The 20,226-nt window shown below is 39.1% G+C and overlaps 1 protein-coding gene across 2 annotated transcripts in view; it reads right to left on the bottom strand.

Moving 5' to 3' along the window:
• Positions 1-20,226, bottom strand: part of TSPAN12 (tetraspanin 12) — a 44,743-nt gene that overhangs the window by 18,776 nt on the left and 5,741 nt on the right. For both annotated transcript variants that reach the window (XM_021384828.1, XM_021384829.1), the window contains exons 3-4: positions 11,190-11,272; positions 10,449-10,584 (exon numbers count right to left, since the gene is read on the bottom strand). In XM_021384828.1, the coding sequence (XP_021240503.1) occupies positions 10,449-10,584; positions 11,190-11,272 (219 nt within the window). The remainder of the gene's footprint in view (positions 1-10,448; positions 10,585-11,189; positions 11,273-20,226) is intronic.

Genomic DNA, 20,226 nt, shown 5'->3' with positions numbered 1-20,226 from the left:
CTGGAGTCAGAAATTGCAATATGGTAAAGAAAGATGACAGCACAGGGATATCCCAGTTGTTGCCAAATCTGGTCTATGATACTATAAAATTCTTCAATTTTTGAAGAAATGTAGCTTCATTTGAAGAATCAGTATACTCATTAATGAATCATCACTCATGTGCTTTTATTTCATTTAATAAGCATCTATTTAAAAGATTTACCCTTCTCCTCCCAAGTGCTTTCCTTTTTTTTCCAAGAAGACACACATTTTTTTTTTCCAGACTGAAGAAAAACCACATCCCTCATGTCAGAGCAAACAAAAAGTAACTGATCAGCAAGTCCAGCCTCAGACTTGCTTACTAGGGTTCACACCATCTTTTTGGGCAACGTGGTCCAAATGGCAAGAGAGGCAAGGCAAGATCTGACAGAGAAGGGCAGGGGCTGAGGGACACATAACATATGTGTTATTTGTAGGTGACATGGACAGTGGGATTGAGTGCAACCTCAGCAAGATTGCAGATGATACCAAGCTGAGTGGTGCAGTTGACATGCTAGAGGGAAGGGATGCTAACCAAAGGGACTTGGAGACGCTGCAAGGTCTTGCATCTGGGTCAAGGCAATCTCAAGCACAGGTACAGGTTGGGCAGAGAATGGCTTGAGAGCAGCCCAGAAGAGGAGGATTTGGGAGTGTTGACTGATGAAGGATTCAACATGAGCTAGCAACGTGCGCCTGCAGCCCAGAAGGCCAACCGTATCCTGCCCCGGCTATACTTTTTAAAAAGGGAGCAAACAATTGCTAAATAGAGTAGACAAGCTGCACAGAAAACTGAAATTCTCTGTCTATCTGTTCCTGCAGTGTGATGTTTCACCCACTCACCCCCTTCCTCAGCTCTCTCAGCCCTGTCCTGAAGGAATTAACAATTCATTTGTCATCTTGATTTAAAATACTGACTTGACAATGCTGAAATTTATGAGAGATGCAGTCACAAGTCAACAAGGAAATGGGCTGAAGCCACCAACTTACAACATTAGCTACCGAATGCCATATAGTCTTTCAAAATACATTCCACAGCTAATTGATCAAATGTTTTAAATTTTAGTATCCCAGATCATCCAATTTAATCAACTTGTACAATGAGTCTTAAAGCCTGTGACCTTTGCGAAGTCCAGGTTTTCTATAAATAATGACCACTTTTTCCAAAACCTTTATAACAAATTTTCTGAATCAAACAATTGGCTTTTTTATGTATGGAAGTGAACATTGATTTGTTCCATTACCTCACCACTTTTCCTGTAAAGAAATTTTTCCTAATATCCAACCTGAATCGCCTCTGGTGCAACTTGAAGCCATTACCTCTTGTCCTATCACTGTTACCTGGGAAAAGAGGTTGACCTCCGCCTCTCTACAACCTCCTTTTGCTGTAGAGAGCGATAAGGTCTCCCCCAAGCCACCTCTTCTCAAGACTGAACAATCTCAACTCCCTCAGCTGCTCCCCATAAGACTTGTGCTCCAGATCCCTTGCCACCTTCATTGCCCTTCTCTGGACACAGTCCAGGGCCTCAGTGTCTTCCTTGTAGTGAGAGGCCCATTACACACAATGAGCCTGCCTCAGTAGACCCAAAAACACTTGTGACATTCACCATTCAGTGACAAGCTGCTTCTCAGGTACAAAATCCATACTACACACAGCACAGAGCCTCTGTGGTTAATTAGTCAAAAGTTCAAGATTAGACAGGAAAAAAGATGAATTTACACAACAGGACTTCCACTCCATATTCATTTTGTGACAAAAGAATGCAGCTGAACCACAATGTCATACATGCTGCACTGTGGGGTTGGGCTGCAGTTCAGACAAGACAGAGGTTTGGCTGGGCTTTATGGATCTGTTTACTCATTTACCAACTCCTCTCTGGGACTCGCCTGTTCCCCATTTCTTTCAGTAGAGAAAAAAAAAAAAAAAGCTGGGCAAATAAGCAATCAGAGAAGAGGATCTGGGAAAGTCAGAGGGGAAAAAAAAAACCCTAGAGCAACAAGACCACATATTATCTCAGTAGTTCCCCAGCTTCTCAGTGAGGATACACCTCTGACTCTCATACTGGTGTCACTCCTAGTTTTCTTGCCTCAGCACCCCCAAACTGCTGTATCTACTGTCACATTAGTCCCCCCAGTCCTTTCAATGTGCACACTTCCATTATTCTAATTCAACTATTACTATCTTCCTTCTTCCCTTCATCAAGGCGTATCACTCCAGAGCCCATTTCAGCCCAGGTGGTATTTCAGTTTTTAATACTGCCTTGGAAATCAATGACTTCCAAGAACTTGGAAGAAAAAAAACGGTACTAACAGCATAATGAAAATGGGAACAAGAAAGACAAAAGGAAAAAGATTTGCACAAAAACTTTTAAATCATGATGCCAGACACAGTGACACCTAGTAAAACCAATACTCAGGACATACATCACAAATGTAAGTGCAAGCAAAATACTCACGCTCATCAGGCTACTCTAGAAGTATAGGGTGCAGAGGAAAACATGACGTAGACATTCAGGCAGCATGCTTCATGCTGAAAATATAGTGGAACCACAAAATAACTACTTTTACCAGATACTTATTTACCTTTTAGCTTAGCACTATACTTCTTTCCAAACGGATGAGGAAGCGAGTCTTCACTATTGCAGCAGTACATGAAAAAGCCCATTTTAATTGACAGCATCATAATCATGTTGTCAAACCTTCCTGTCATAAATCAAAGGCATTTTCCTGAACAGCCTTGAATTTCTGGACAGTTCTTTTGACTTTGAGGTGCTGAGTAAATGCACTGAACTGCACTGTGCTGCCCTTGTATTACAAGCTGCTTAGCAGGGGGTGAGCATCAGCCTGAACCCAAGCATTCACAAGACACAGATACTTTTACTAGCTCAATTCCTGACATGTTCTTCCACCCTAACACTCCATGCTGTTCAAACACAAACCTGTTTGTCTGCTGTTTGTTCAACCAATAGCATGTTTCATTTCTAAATACAAGGCTTGCTCCAAAAGTAATGCCTCCTACTTTATTATGTTCGTCCACAAATTCAGAGGCAGATGTTTGTAGTACAGCAATAGAGGTTGAACCTTCCTGCCAATATTCCATTACGTGTTGTTGCCATGGGACAGATGGCAGCAGAGGGGCACTCTGTCAAAACGGTGTCTGACATGGAAGTGCGTATGACTGCATGTGATTTAACTCTTCCATGCGGAAAAAATGGAACTCATCAACGTTCACTGATGCTTGCTTCATGGAGACCAAACGGTGGGTGAGAGCACAGTGAGGCAGTATGTGATGCATTTCAGCAGTGGCAACAGCGACATGACAGATAAGCCATGTTTCAGCTGGTCATGCACAGCAGTCACATCACAAAATGAAGAGCATGTCAATCACCTCATCTATGCAAGCTGGCACCTTATGACCAGGTAACTGTGTATGGAGTGGAATACTGGCTTCAATGCTGCTCAAAAAGATGGTGTCAGCATAGAAATATCTCAAAGTTTGCAGCAGGTGGGCCGCACAAATGCTCACACGGGAGCAGAAAGAACACAGTATTCAAGTTTGTCAGGACTTTCAGCCTCATGTTGGTTCAATAGGTGATAGTTTCTTGAATCATATAATTACTGGTGATGAGACGTGGTGTCACCTCCACAAACCGAAGTCAAAATGGCAGTTCATGGAATGATGATGTGAATTCCCCATCGAAGAAAAAGTTCAAGAGAAGAAGACAATCTTTCTCCTGCAACACAGTAACGTCAGGCCCCATACCAGTTTGAAGACTATGGAACGCATTGCCAAAGTTAGCTGGACTGTCCTACCACACCAACGTACAGTCCAGATTTGGTGTTTTCTGACCTCCATTTGTTCAGGCCAATGAAAGATGGACTGTATGGCCAACATTTTTCTAGCAATGATGATGTCATAGCATCTGTGAAACAGTAGGTCACCTGAGCCGGTGCAGATTTTTGTAAGTATGGCATGCAGGCTGTTATTCATTGCTGGAGAAGATGCACAGCTAATGGTAGCGACTGTGTTAAAAAAATATAGCATTTTGTAGCTGATAAATTGCTCTATCAATTACTGTGCTCTTTCTATCTGTTGTAGTTTCCATAGAAATAAATAGGAAGTATCACTTTTGGAGCAACATACATATATCCCAACAAAGGATGGCAATTCTAGGCAACTTGTACCTCTTGTCTGTAAGCTGTTTCTTCCAACTAAGAAAATTATGTATAGCTTCAAAGCACTTGCCTTTGAAAAAGTCTTTTAAGTACATACACATTATGTATGTTTGTGTTGGAGAAGAGAGGATCAGCAAAGTGCACCTCATTCTTAGACAGACTGAGAGGCTGGCACTAGACTCCAAGATCAATATAATCTGCTCTCCTGTGCTTGGAGCCCTGAAGAATGAACCCTCTCCAGCAAAACTAAGCTTCATTCTACTAATGTAGCCAATACCATTCTCAAAAATCTAACAATTTATTTGAACCTTTAAACCCTGGTCTGAACAGGAAAGAAGCTTACCCTCTAGCCAATTTTAAAAGACGTCTAACAACATAGAAACATCTCAAACAGCTCAGCTTGAGAAGGAAAATCAGAAATATATAAAATAAAAAAAAAGCCCTATTTTTATTTTCTTCACAAAGTCGCTCATACCAAACTTACTGGCCTATAATAAAAACTTATAAACTTAAAACTGACTTAAAACCATCAAGCTAACCAGTCTTCAGAATTGATTTTCCTCCAAGTCTCACTACCTTTATAAAAGACTTGCTGTTAAAGCACAAAAGGCAAAAATGACAAATTCCAGTCTCTGCTCTAATTCTAAACTGCATGGGATTACAGTAAATGTGTTTGTCTTATTTCCTCCCTTTCAATGCTTAGTAGTTTAATAATGATGAAATAGTTCTGGTTAGCACATAATTCCAGTGCCAAAAGGTTGCACAAAATGCTGGAGTAGCTGTGACTATGCTAACACCACACATGGGTCAGAACAAATATGCTGCAGAATTACAGAAATACAAGCTGCCACAAAAAAAGAAAAAGAGACAAAAATGTAATTATCACTAAACTCTTGTTCTAATCCATGCTGACTATAGTCAAATGCCTTGCCAAACAGTTGGTGGTATAGTACTGTAGCACAGCTACATTTAATAGGGAATAAGGATCCCTTGTAAAAAGACATTAGCAGTTAAAATTGATATTCTACAACGTAGTGGACATCCAAATTTAATCATGTCTATCACCTGTGCATCCACACGTTTAAATAGGTACAGAATAATCTGTCCCAAGTGGTGATACAGTCAGCAGTTTTCAATCATTTTTCATACCGTTTTACCAAAACCACTTTCAAAAACACTGTGCTTAGCCAGTTGAGAATTACAGACAAGAAACAGGCATATTCATGTTACGTTTGTCAAATAATTATACCTTACATTTGCATGTCCAACTGAAATGTGAATATTCTGTAATTTTTTCCTGTTTATAACATATTTACTTATTTTTATAGAAAAGGTCAGTTCAGTTTTATAATATTTACCTGGTTGTCTTTCAGCTCCATTAATAGACAATTCTGCCTGTCAAGTTCCATTTTGCAACCAGGTTCTGCCATAACTGATTTAACAAACTGACCACATACCAACAGAGTCTCAGAATGCTTAGCTCTGAACAACATTTATTTAACTGATAATTTCACTATAAAAATCAGTAAAAAGATTAGCCTTACTGACCAAATATTTCTAATAACTTTTCTTTTTGTGAAAGCATAGTCAGACAAATTTGAGTTCTGTACTGTTTGAATGCTGTAATTACAGAAAACTCATAGTTACAAATGCCAGAATTTGCAATACAAACTCCAGCCAGGAAAATATTTTCCAGTGGGATTTTCATGAAGAGCTTTTCGCCAAGCAATAGAGTTTACTCTTGTTGTCTTAATGCAAGAAAAACTTCATAAAATTCACACACTCCAAAGGTTACTATTCTATTCAGGATAGTGATTTAGGAGACCGTGGCTTATTTTTAACTTACAGAAATGGGCTATGATGACAGCCTGAACCAGAGCATCTGGATCCCTCAGTTTCATCCCCAGACTTCCAACCATAAACAACCCAGTTTTCCTCAACTCCTCCCTACATTATATTACTGTATAATTTGCTAACACTCCCCATGCTGACCATCCCCTGAATCAGCAACAAAACAACTCCTTAATAGATGAGAATGTATTTGGTGCAACTGTATTCCATAGCTGTAACAAAAAATAAGGCCATTCTCCCAGGTAAAGTTGAGCAAAGGGACATTCAATGAATCCATTTCAAAGCTGCAATTATGGAGGCTCAAGTGAACATACCGGTGATAACAGGAGTCTAAGAAGTTTCTGGTTTTGTAAGGCATCCCTATTAGTCAACTAGGTCACTCTTGAGGAAAGTTTATAATAAATGTTAACTGGAACGAAGAAAATAAGATTCCAGTACTAAACAGAGTTTCTCTCAAAAGAGATTATTTTCATGGTTAATGTTCAGAGAAGTCTACCCCTGCTGCTTTGGCTCAATACTCTATAATTTTTTTAAGCAAATGGATGAAATCACTAAAATTATTTAACTTGGTGTAATTTTTTTGCTGTGCTAGATGCATTGAATTTGCCTGTTAAACAGCTTTCTCCATTAGAAGAAAGTTACTGTTAACTTAAAACTAACTTGAATGATAATGTCTTATTTTAGAAAAGGCACTATTTCTAAAGGCAATTCTCTAGATAAAAAAAAAAAACTCATCTTACACTGCTATATACTGGTAGGCATCAACTATATCCATTTAGTAAACAGACCACTTAGAAAACAAAATCCAAATGTGCTGAAAAGATTAAATCCTTAAGCATCTCATTATAGCTCATTTTGCATTAAAAACAAGGAAGAATTATATGGCTGGAATTCTCATGGAAGTCACTGCAAGCATGTTGTGTTCCTGAGAAATCAGTCTCAGAAGATAAACTGTTTCCCTTTCACCTGTATTTCAGAAATCTACCAGGTATTCTCCCGTGAAATGGGAGACAAGTCACTAGTGGCAGTACAGGCCTGCTACTTTCTAGTAAGGTCCCACGTCTGGTATGCAAGGTCACGCAGCTGGAGGGAGACCAGACTGTTCATGAGATGTAGCTGCAGCACAACACAAGGCAGAAGCCAAGTGTCAAAGTCTCACACAACACGCAACACATAACAACCCCCAGACCACCTCTCCCCAAGCTTCTTAAGTCTACAACTTTAGTAACTTTATTTACATCCTAAGAAGTATGAAATACATAAACTGTGAACTGTAGTCCTAAATCAAAATGACCAGATGTACTTCATGTTATATCTATTTTCTTTCTTTAAATATTCATACAATGAAAAGTTTTGTCGTTGCTTGTTTTTTTTTGTTTGTTTTTTTGTTTTTTTTTTTTTTAATATTTGTCAGGGAGTGCTCCATGGGACTGTTAAGCAGAGGAAGCTGCAGATTTTGGGGTATGAAGTACTATGATGGAAATTTATCATATGAACAATAATCAAACCCACCCATCTTTGATGATTCATCCTATTACCTGAATTGTCAACACTGCAAAATGGGGCAAGACAACTTCACAATAATTTAGAGCAAATCTTCCACACCTGAAGTGTTAATTTCTTTGTGAGGATAAGGGTCATTTCCAAGACACAAAAATTACATTATAGACACTGTACACCCATGGTTATTTATACCAACAGCCTTCAGGATTATGTATTCTTAAAGCAATTAAAATTCAATGATTAGAGCTTAAAATTGCTGGTTCTACAAACAATCCAGAGCATAAGCCTCAGAAGACTGAATTATTACACTTTCTTACTATTAAGCAGAGTAAACATTAACTCAACCTCTATTTATGCCCCAAGTGAAGCTGGAAAGGTTTCAAACATTTTATTTCAAGGCAAAATTTCAAAAGTAAATAATTGTGTATTCAGATGTATTAAAAATATCTGCTACACAGTCCTTACGCTTCATTGGATTTTCCAAAAATCCAGTTCAATTAGCAACATTAGCACTAGCAATTAGTACACTGCTAGGAACATCAAGATTTGGATCCAAATATCTTTGTGTGCTGTCTCTATGGCTGCTCATGGACTTCAAAAAGATTAAAGGCCTGACTGAAAAGGTTGTTAATGTTTTACATGAAGATTCTTTTGGTATAGTTCATCTGGTTTTACAAAAGCTCATTTTGTTGATCCATCATTTTTCTGATTAGTCTGGAGAACAAAGCATTGACTTACGTCTGCATACTTCTGCATTAGAACAGGACTGTATTAACTTAACAATTAATCAAAGACAATGATATGATTAAGAAGATATCATTTACTTTTGCTTATCAGTTTGGTTAGCAAGAGCAAATTCTATCGCTCCCAAGAATGAAATATTGCAAGTTAAATTATAGAAATGTCTTGGTTTGATTTAAGATAATTTGACTGCCTATACACAGTTCCAATAACTTACTTCCAGATGTCGCTAAAAGCTATGCATGATTTGGTCTCTTCACTGGGAGCTTAAATAAAATGAGGCAAACAACAGTTTAAACTTCTTTTTCTTATTGTTTCTTTGTAATTAATTATGATTTTTGAAGGCTTATAGCAAACAATCATTCTTTTCAGATACTATACAAAATCGGTTTTTATTATGAAGTTGCTTTTGCCTTTTAGTTCATTTTATTTTATGTTAAAAGCCATCACCATAAACAAAACACTTAATAAAAACAATCTTACAACCTTACCAAAAAAACTAAGGCCCTAATGCAGTTTACCATCTTTCAATACTTTCAAAAACAAAGTATGCGCAAGGTCTTCCTAAAATGTAAGGTTACTAGATAAATAATTACGTAGTACGAAATTACATGAACCTGCTATTTTTATGCAAGCGCTCACAACTAAGTCACAGAACTTGCTCTCAATGATTAGCATGGTTAATATCTAGAAATAAAAAATACATGACTTGTCTTACTATAAAGTTTTCAGATTTAAATTATAGTTTTCCTTGTTACATAAATTTGAAACAATAATCTTCCTATTGTATTATGTGCTTAATAACCAAAAGGAAAAACAGTATTTGCCATCTAGCAGTTAAGGGACATTGTGCTCCAGCTGGAAATCTCAAAATTTATTCCAACTCTTTCTCAAAAAAGTAATTTTAGTATAAATCCTTATTAGAGTTTCCTGATTGTTTACAATATTTTCAATTAGATAAAAGCAAAGGTTGCGTAAATCTCAGACAACTTCACACTTCCTTTTTGGTCATTTTGGGCAACATTTGTGAGGTCTGGGTATCATGCACTTCAGCCTTAAGCCATTAGAAAATTTAAAAAGTACATGCTTTGGGAGAACCCAACATAGAAAAAAATCAGCACAAGCCCAACTCTACATGAACAAGACTCCTGGATATTCACAAGAGCTGAAGGATTGTGCTGGTTCATTTTGTCTCACGTTGCAAAAACAGTAGTCAAACCTGATACACTTATTTCACGTCCATTGCTCAGGGCTACACTCTACTTGCATTTCCACTAATCTTTATGTTAAAAGACAAAGACGAGGTCTGCAGAGAGCAAACAGCTAGATTTCATAGAAGGCTGCAGGTACATGTAGCCATCAATCTTAGTGTTGCCGAGGGCCTGAACATTTCTCAAATCTAAATATTTAAAATATGTTCAAGGGTTGCTTTTTATTTTAAACAAATAGAAAAACACAACAATTATCCTCAAAGTCAGTGAATTCCAAATGAACTAAAAGGTATTAGACTCCCATTACAGTCAAAGCCTCAGTCCAATGAGATTTTACATAAAGCCTTGTACAGGAGAGGCTATTGGTAATTAGCTGTTCTTGTCTCAGTCTCCAAAGAAAGGAAAAAAATTGATTACTTGTAATTTAGTTTTGAATTTGCTCACCAGCAAAAGCGAGTGCAAAATTTCACATCCAAGTATAAGAATGTAGAGGTTCTGAATGCACTCAGATTCGATTTTCATCAACTACAGATGCTATTATTTTGCTTTATTCCGAAAGTCAGTTGTGTATGTAAAGTATAAGTTATCTCACTATTGAACACTCAAGAGTGAGAAGAGTAGCAAAAGGGTTTATTTGCAAGCGCTCAGACTCATTTTCCTGTAATTAGTACTTAAGAGTTTGAGTTATTTTTCCCTTCAGCAGCTCCTCTACTAAATGAAGTAGAATTTTAAAAATGAAGCATTGCTTGTCTTTCAGCTATAGCATAATTCCATCTAAGCAATAAATTCTTTCCCACTGTGTGCTTAGCAATTACAATTCCTCACTGATACCATAACTCAACATGCTAATAAAAAATAATCAGTATTTATCTAGTGCCAGAGGAATAAAACTTTTCTTACATTGTTGAAGTGAAGCAGAAGTTAGCTGCTGTTAGAGATTATGAAACATACCCAGACAAGGAGCAACAGATTTCTTTTCACTGTTCCACAGTAGCCCAACATTCCAACTAGGATAAGGAAACAGCAGACTGCAATCATGACTGGATGGACCACAGGAAAGTAAGTCAAAATGACAGCCTCCTCCACCCTGAAACCAATCAGAACCATAATCAAAATGGTATAATTACACAAAAACTGTACAGTAAGATAGCCACTAAAATGAAAAGCATAGGTTAAAAGTTGTGTTATTTCCAGTACCTTAAAAGTTTCACAGAAACCTCTTCTATGTGGTTTTGAATTCAAATGCTGTATTCAAGTACCAGAAGGTAATGCAAAATCTGAAATCTCTTTGGGACAAAGGCAATGCACCTGTCTTGCACTTGCAGAGGGTGTAGCACAGAGGTCCTGTTCCACAAACAGGACACATAAGCACTGCAGTAATAAAACTAACAGCATTCTTAAATCTCTGGACTGAATAAAGTATTCAAAACAAAAACGGTTACACGTTCGCAAATGGCCAAAATCGATCCCTGTCAAAAGAAAGGCACAGGAACAAAACAAGATTAAATTCAGATCCCCCCCATCTCTAATTACAATTGATGCCAGAGAAGTTTACAAAAATACACCTTCCAACAAAAGAATAATTACCTTAACTAAAGGTTTCTAGAAATCCTAATTAGGAAACTTGCTATACAGAACAAACAACATACACTACAATCATTCACAGATTAATAGGTTTAAGGAAAGCTTTACCTTGTTTCTGCAGTTAAAGTGAGAACATTATTCAGGTAGTCTCTGATCCAAGCAGAAACACCTAATACACTGATGGACATCAACTAGAAAGAAAAGATGAAGTTATTTCTGACGTATTTTAAAAAGCTGCAATATCATTTATAGTTATGTAAAGGATTAATCATCAATAACATCTGTCACGCAGTCATTGATCTGTCAAGGCAAAGTGCTAGACATCACACTGTCCCCAAAATTGTACTTCTATATGCTTCGAGTTGGTTTGTTGCCCACATTTAAGCAGCCACTGACAATTATCTTCTCTACCAGTATGGATAATTAATGCTTGGAATACCTTCTCTTACATCCCTTGGAGTGAAGCCAGCACTGGCTCAAGTTCTACCACTGCACAAGGTACCACAGAAACAAAAAGGGAGGATTTATGCTGCTAAGACCAGTGAGTCTTTCAGGGCTCAGAGACAACATCCATCTGTTTGTACAACACCACCTTCATGTAAAGCCAGTAAAGAATCATGTAAAGCAACATCCAGGATATCATAATACTGATAAGGAGAAGAGAGAAATCCTGTGGTTAAATTTAGAAGAATCTGATTCTCTCGTTCAGGTAAAGCCATAGTATGACCACTATGCCTTAGTCTCCTGAGCTGTAAAATGACAATGCAATTCAATGCTTTTGGCTTACATTACAAACCTTAGGTCAATGAAGCGTTCAGTGCCTAACTGTCAGGCTCTTGAGAGCCATAAAGCCACAACACATTCATCAGTACTGCTCCTAAGGAAAGACTGAATCTACTCAGAACAGCCACCACCTTAACAGAACTGAGTTTCTGTCAAACAATGCCATACTGCACCCAGCACACCCTGGATCCACCAGTAGAAGCTCTTGCCTCTTAGTTTTCTTCAGCAACCACACCTGAAGGATGTGGCCGTCCACCTTGACAGCACAGTTGCTTGTGCTCTGTGCTGAAAGCAGAGGTCCTGCTGGAGGACACGGCATTCTTCAACATACTTGTCCGCGTACTTTGCACTGAGTAATACTATGATAGGTCTGGAAACAGCAGCTAGGTAAATCAGTGCTTCTTTCCTCCTAGAGGAGGGACACCACAGCAACATTTCTGTGTTTGTGAGCACTTTCTGGTCCTAAGAACACTGCATTTCCTCCTTCATGCACCAAACAGGCACAGCGCTGCTCTCCAAACAGAGAGATGCAGCTGTGAACCCCTTCAAGGAAAGGAAGGAACCACTAAGCTTTTCTACAGAATGGAGTAAATTTAGAGTTACTAATAAAACTGCTGTCTCCTTTTAAAACCATTTCAGAGCATTCTGCTGGTTTATTACACTCAAAGGAGAATCTGGACACAGCAGGCACAAATATCACTCTCACACTGGCACATAAGTCTGAACTGCACTTCAGGGACTGAACCTGGCAGACTTCACTGTCCAGCTGAGGGATGGAGATCTGAACATGCTGGCTCTCCTTAATGCTGCTTTCAGGCATTGTGTAGGTGTATGCTTGGAAACCCCACCAGTGTATCCTGGTGGCCAAGAGGACCAGTGGCATCCTGGCTTGTATCAGAAATAGCATTGCCAGCAGGAGCAGGGAAGCGATCATCCCTCTGTACTCAGCCGGTGAGGCCACACTTTGAGTACTGTGTTCAGTTTTGGGCCCCTCACTACAAGAAAGACACTGAGGCCCTGGAGCATGTCCAGAGAAAGACAACAAAGCTGGTGAGGGGTCTGGAGTACAAGTCTTATGAGGAGTGGCTGAGGGAGCTGGGATTGTTTAGTCTGGAGAAGAGGAGGCTCAGGGGAGACCTTATCAGTTTCTACAACTGCCTGAAGGGAGGTTGTGGTGAGCTGGGGGTTGGCCTACTCTCCCATGTAACCAGCAACAGGACTAGAACAAATGGCCTCAAGTTGCACCAGGGGAGGTTCAGGCTGGACGTTAGGAAATACTTCTTCTCTGAAAGACTGGTCAGGTGCTGGAATGAGCTGCCCAGGGAGGCGGTGGAGTCACTGTCCCTGGATGTGTTCAAGAAACATTTAGATGTTGTACTGAGGGACATGGTTTAGTGGGAAATATTGGTGACAGGTAGACGGTTGGACTGAATGATTTTAGAGGTCTTTTCCAACTTTGGTCATACGATGATTACTGGGCTTACTTACTGCTTCTAAAATCAGTGAGAAGTGCCAGTCTCCTCTGTTACCTTCAGTAGTTACAGCTAGCTTTCCACATGCCTTCAAACTTCCTTAAAGTTGTCATAAAGAACTAGCTAGCTAGCTCAAGCCTAATGAATCAGGAAAGTTTTTCTGTGTCCTTACTGGCTCTTTGCAATGCTTTGCCTTCGCCTGCAGCGTGCTCACAGCAGACTACTTCTGCCTTTAATATTTCATGAGAAGTTCCACTTGCTACTGCACACTGCTTCATCCCACTTTATACAACTGATGCACGAAGTACAGGCGCTGCCAGTGAGAACCCCAGCTGCTCAGTGTGCTTCAAGCACAGTCAGGAAAGCTTGCTACAAATCTACTACATAGATGTGCGTCAGGGTCCATTTCCTTTAAGCTTTATGGAATCTATTCTGGTTGTTAAAACAGTAGGAGTAAAGAGCATTTTCTGTTCTGTTTAACTGATAATGCAGAAAGCTGCAAGAGGAAATAAATAATGACCATCATTCCCTACTAGCTGAACTCCCAGACAACAACTACCTCCTTGGAAGAAGGCATCAGGCAAGAATTATACAAGCAACACGGATCATGTTTCTAACACAAAGAGAGATAAGGAAGACTACAAGCATATAGCACACCTTATGGTTAAAAAGCAATAGAAAACATTTTATACGCTCCAAAAAAGTCTGTCAATACATCCACAGAAAGATGAAATTAATTTGGTATAAAGCAAAACCAGCCAAATAAAACTGTCGGATGTAAATTACACACAAGAAAATTCCTCCTGTAACCACAGTGGGAACCAAGCTATAGGTCACCTTTCTTATGCTCAGAACAATCACACTCCTTCTTCAGGAGTTACTGACTTCTGCTACTCTTACAATGCATGCATGGTATTAACTCTTTAGCTAGTTCAACATCACTCAAGATGCCTTACCACACTGCTACACTGGTAACACACGGATTTCCTGACAAACACCCTTCTGCCAAAAGGACACAGTTCATGAGACGCATCTTTGGGCCTTCTTCAAAGCAAGGTGCAAGTTGACTTATTCTGAATAACCTGAAAGGCAGACTTCTTGGACACAATGAATTCACATTCTTGAAAGTCAGTAGCACAGTCAAATTGGGGTAGCAATTTGACATGGCTTAGAAACAACATGCAAATACTCAGGAAGCTTCTATTTAATAAGGAGTCACACAGTTGAGTAAACCACGAGAACACACAAAAGCAATTCAGCAGTAGACATTACAAAAGGCATGTTTTACTGCACATAACCCAGCAAGTGTTTGGTAGCTTGTAACCACAAGAAGGAAAAAAGTCACATCCTTTCTAAACAGCTAAGTCAGCCTCTGGGCAGAAAAACCATGCAGGATAAAAGGTGTGTTTGCAACACCATACTACTCCACATTAGCGACTGATGTTGATGTTTAGTTTAGCAACAAAAGATTATCAAGCATTAGCTCATACTCATCAATCTACTTGACAGCTCACTCGCTCCACAGTCACAGGAGAATCACAACAGGAGTATGACACACATCCCCAGTTCCCACAGCCTTCTGCTTGTGACTCAACACACTGCCTCACAGCATGGATGCTGCCCTGTAAAGATGCTAAGCATCTTCAAGTGCCATCTGAAATCCAGGAGGCTCAAAGCACCAACTACTTTACAACACCTAAGCCAGAGACGAAACTTCAGCCGAAAACACAGGGAATGCATGGACATCAGCAGTGCAACTCAGCCCATGTGCTTAACGCAGGCAGGAACAACACCACCGCCTTGGGCGTGCACCCAAACCTACCAGAAACGACTAATTCTCTGCAACACTGCTTTCAAGGAGTCATGGGAAGAGGCAAGGTCCTCATTGTAGCTTTCGTTGGTTCATCTGGAGGCAGAACAAAAGGTGGCCTATAAAACTGGCAGCTGCTTCATAACTAATTTAGAAGCAAAATACAGACCAGTTAGAAAGTCGTACCAAGCAATCAGATAAAAGGACAAAAGTTTATGAGGAACAGAACTACCAACATAATTTTCACCACATTAACAGCAGTTACATCATTTAATCAAAAAGTTTTCATCTGAGCTTCTCTGATGACAGCCAGTCTACTATGCTGTAAACACAATACACGAGTAGGCAGTAAAACATTTTTATTTGTTGCAGCTGGCTGCACAGGTCACTAGGGGTTTCATTCTAAACCATCACAATATGTTATGTATCCATCAGCATGACACAGAAGGGTTTATGAAATTGTTTGCTGTCATATTCTATTTTAAATATATTTTCATCCCGAGTAAACAAAGGTAATATATTATATTTTAATATATGTGCAATGTGAAGATCATACAATGAAATACTACATTCCCAAACTAGCTCATAGTGTAAAGCTTTCAAAGCTACTAAATATTTCTCAGAAAACTCAAAAATACAACGAATGGTCATTTCCAGGCACATCTGAAGTTATCTTTGAAAATCTTTTACATCAGTTATGTATTAAAATAACCATTTATTTTATTATTCATTAAGTATAAAAGCCCTTCTTGTAACTATCCTCCTCACAATATCTTTGAGGTAATGCCGACATGGGAAAAAAAAAAATCAATCTACATTTTCAATTTATAAACAAAGGGGAATTTTAGTCTTTGGGGGAGCAAGACACAATGCTGTAGCTATTTGCACACCTGTTTTATTCTCTCATCACCTTTTTACATTCAAACATTGTAACACCGTTAATTTTTGCCAGTGGAACTGGCTGTGCTCATTTGAGAGCAGGGTTTTTGTGTTACATTATTAAACTGGAGGAAAGGTTACAATTACCTTCCACAATAAAAATCACACGGTTCTTTGTATCAAAACAGATAAGGTAAACAACTTCAGGCCAAGCTCTGGGATCCCTACAAAGCGCTGAACAGTGGCACTATAAAGATATTTCCCTTGCAGCAAAAGACTTGCAACTCCAAAGGAAATTAATTCCCAGATATGGCAGCATTCAGCAAAATAAGACTTTTAATTTTAGTAAAGGAGTAACTCTTGAGAAATTTTTCCAGTTAGAATTGATTTGGGTAACCTGAGCTGTGGCTTTTAACCACAGGGGCAGGGAGGAATCGCTACAAGGTCATGAACAGAACATGTTGCAATGTTTTCACAGGATTTTCACATTTAAGTTCAATATTCAGATCCCTGGACAAACACTGATGACACAGATCCCCGCACAAACAAACAACCACATTTTGCAGAGAGGGAAGGGTGTAATAGTGGGGGACAGAGGGACAAGAGGTCTCATTTTTTTCTGTGCTACCTGGCAAACGTGTTCAAATGTTTACAGAAAGAATCATGGCCTATAAAAGAGGAAAAATTCCCTATTCCCCACTAACGCACCTTTTATTTTAAGGATACATCAACATTTAGTTTTAGTTAGGGTCCCTGCAGAGGGTTATGCCTCGGTCCCCTCCCACTTGCAAACAGCTGAAGCATGTGCTTATTTGCACTTTGAATGCAGGTTTGCTTGCACAGCTGCAGCTGTGAGTTAACAACCTGATCCAGGTTTGGCATGAGCTGGAACTTGCACACTTTGCAATCAGGCAACTGCTGGAGCACGGACAGCCTGCTGAAGGGTTGCTCTCCCAAGGAAAGCAAGCGAACTCTACAACAACTGACTGCATGAGGATCCTACAGCACAACGGCAAAAAGAACTGCGAAATAAGAGCTCAAATATGTGAACAGGTTTAGGTACAGTTAATCTAAAAGCAGGCTATTTCATGAGCCAGAGTTAGGTAGCATACATGTACATTAAAGGGCAAAAAGGGCTACAAAAGTGCATCACTGTATCCACCCTCTCTGTGACTATCCATTCACTGAAATTCTGGTTAGGACAAGAATTCCTATTCCTCATACCACTATTCCTCAAAAGACAAAAGTAACCATATCACCGCAAAGAGAGCTTTTGCCTTTGGGGAGGAATGTGCAGTCGATCATGGATAGTTTGAGCAATACACAGAGCTCAGACGTCCACCATCACGACAATATGCCTTCATGTGTATACAGAAATAAAATTAAGAGTGTGTTGTAAGTGCTTGCTTTTGTTCATGGACAGCAGTCCATCACTCTTGGGCAAACAATGTTTAAACTCAGAGTATGTAAACAGAAAACTAATATATGAATAACTGTACATATTTCCTGCAATCCATAGGATCTGCGTATCAGTTGCTTGCAGGAACATCACTTAATTTCTTTGTTTTGCACACAAAATACCCACCAGCACAAGAATTACTCAAATGAGCCTGTATTTTTTACTTAAATCACAGATTCCTATAACACGACATGAAATTAAACTGTTCCTTATAACCTGGGACTCCCGCACTGATTCCTGAATGTCAATTAAGAAACATTAACATAATTTCTAACACTAGGGTGAAGTCTGGGTGTATTTTTTCTTTCTATCATCATGCCAAGCCAATCTCTATTAAGGGACTGTATCGTTGAAATTCATCCACTGCCTCACTGTCAGCGTTCCATGAGGAATGAGCCCTCTCACCTATGAAGACAGGTGGGATAAAAGGTTACACAGAGGTAGATACAAACTTGACCAATGGCTGAACTCTGCTTTACTTTGTCAGAACACAGACTGGTAATGCATTGCTCTGTCACTTCTTCCACCAAACTCCAAACCTTTAGAAACACTGCTGGGCCATCGAAATCCACAGTCTCTCCCTGGTCTACGTTCACTGCCTTTTACCCACTTGATTTCCTTTACTGTCCCCCACTGCAAACACATTTCTTACAGCTTTTCCCCTAGGTAGAAAAGCTCAGATAGTGGCTGATGAAAAACAAAAAAACAGTTAAATAAAAAATTATCTATATGTGTATCTCCTCAAATTTGTGTAGTGCTCTTTCCAGAGACAGCACTTGACTTTTCTCTGATTTATATTTGTACAGCAGCTTGAAGAGAACTTCGACATATGCTTTTGTGCATTCCCATAATCTATGGATGTTAGATAAATCATACAGCTCAAAGACACCAAAAAGTAAAAGATTTTTCAAAGACCAATATTAGGAGTATTTCTTCTCCTTTAAAGCTTCTCCTATAGCTTGCTCTGCCTTTAAAAGACACCATACTCCCACAGAAGTGGGAGTTATCCTTGAATGGCCTTCTAGGTATTTTCTTTACATAAGAATGCTAAGAAAATCAGGTTTCAATCACCATGTCTACTCTGCAGTCTTTAAAAGCAGACTGTAATGGTCTAGCATGAACACCATGTTTACACTGCTACAGGTACCCAACTAGACAGTGTTCATTTCAATGGATATTATTAGTTGCGTAAATTCTTGGAAAATCTGACCCTTACTCTACTCACTCCAAGTATCTTCAGATGCTACTGGCATGAGAGGCAGTTGGATAGCAGCAGAAACACAACCCCTACTCAGGATCTGAATCCAAGGAAGGGAAGATAGATAGATTTCTTTATTGTGTCACAGTAAATACAAAAAATAAAGTAAAAATAATCATAAGATTGAACACATACATTTGAGGTCGGAAAAAGATACATTTGAGGTTAGAAAAAGAAGGAAACGATACCTCTGCTTCCAATCATTTTTAGTGCTTCTTTCTACAGTATTAATATTCCCTTGCTATATTTTCTCAGGTGAAACACACAACCAAAACTAGACAATACAAGTGTGCAAAATATTCATAATAAAGGGATAACTAACTGAAAGCTTGCTTCTCTTTTGTTTTACCTGATTTATTGTTCACAAGCACAAATTCATGGCAGATGTAAAACAATTTACACTGTCAGCCAGGAGGGTCTACTGGCTGCAATCACATAGCCTAAATTAGATGGTACTGCTACACAGCATGAGCTAGCAGCATGAAGGAAAGTTCAGGCACTGTTCAACAGCAACAGCATTTCTCTGGGCAGATAAACCGCATAGGGTGAAGAATGTGGCAACATCTGACTCTGCTCAACACCCCGTGACACTGCGTACCATCTGTAAAAGAGAAGCCTACCACCTATGATAGTCACCTGCAGCTTACAACCTTGATTTGCCCAAGCTATAGTCACTCTCAATTACAATAGACACAACAGCAGCTGCTCCCTCTTTCCACACACGCTCACCGCAGAACAAAAAAAAAAAAAAAAGGAAAAAGCTGGCAGTTTTCTCAAGACAGAAAGTGCATCCAGACTTTTTTCCTGCATTTCAGATATATTTGGCTTTTTAAAAAGATGAGAAATTTGACAAAACAATTGTGCTGCTTTTACTTGCATTTAGTAGTTCAGAAATTTAGACTAGGAAAGGAACCTGTGTGTCTGAGCTGCCAAGAAAAGTGAAACAAGCCTGTACCTCTCAAAGCTGTTGCCCTGCTTAATCTTCCACTACTGTAGACAGTCAGGACACTGAATTTTTCCAGTACTCAGCACTGTTTCCTATTTCAGCACAACCATGAAGGCCAATACCCTTAGACGATGATCTCCAGTGTTAACAACTGCACCTTTACTACTGGCTGGCCATTTTCTGTGATTGAAGCCTGCCTTTAATGCCAAGCTAAGGTCTCTCCACCTTACAGCACTGCAAAGAAAGCTGAAGGGGGAAGAAACTGTAGAACAATTGGTATTACTACAAAAAACGGTGAGGAAGATTTACGACAGGACAAGTTACAAAGCTCTCAAGACAAACAAGGATGCTCACGTTAAATCCATGACTGCTACCAGGCTGGAACAATGTCAGAAGTTTGTTGATCTAGAAAAGCCCCAGAAGAAAAGACTCTTGTAGTCTCATAGACTGCATAAAACATATTTGTAGAACTATCAAAATTAAAACTTTCCAAGTAAACTAAAATCTCAGTAAAAACTTGTCATGGTTTTATGATTTT

Source organism: Numida meleagris, chromosome 1 (genome assembly GCF_002078875.1).
Source record: "Numida meleagris isolate 19003 breed g44 Domestic line chromosome 1, NumMel1.0, whole genome shotgun sequence".
Lineage (NCBI taxonomy): Eukaryota > Metazoa > Chordata > Aves > Galliformes > Numididae > Numida > Numida meleagris.
Note: the sequence above shows the minus strand (reverse complement) of the source record. Positions and strands in the feature narration are given on the sequence as shown.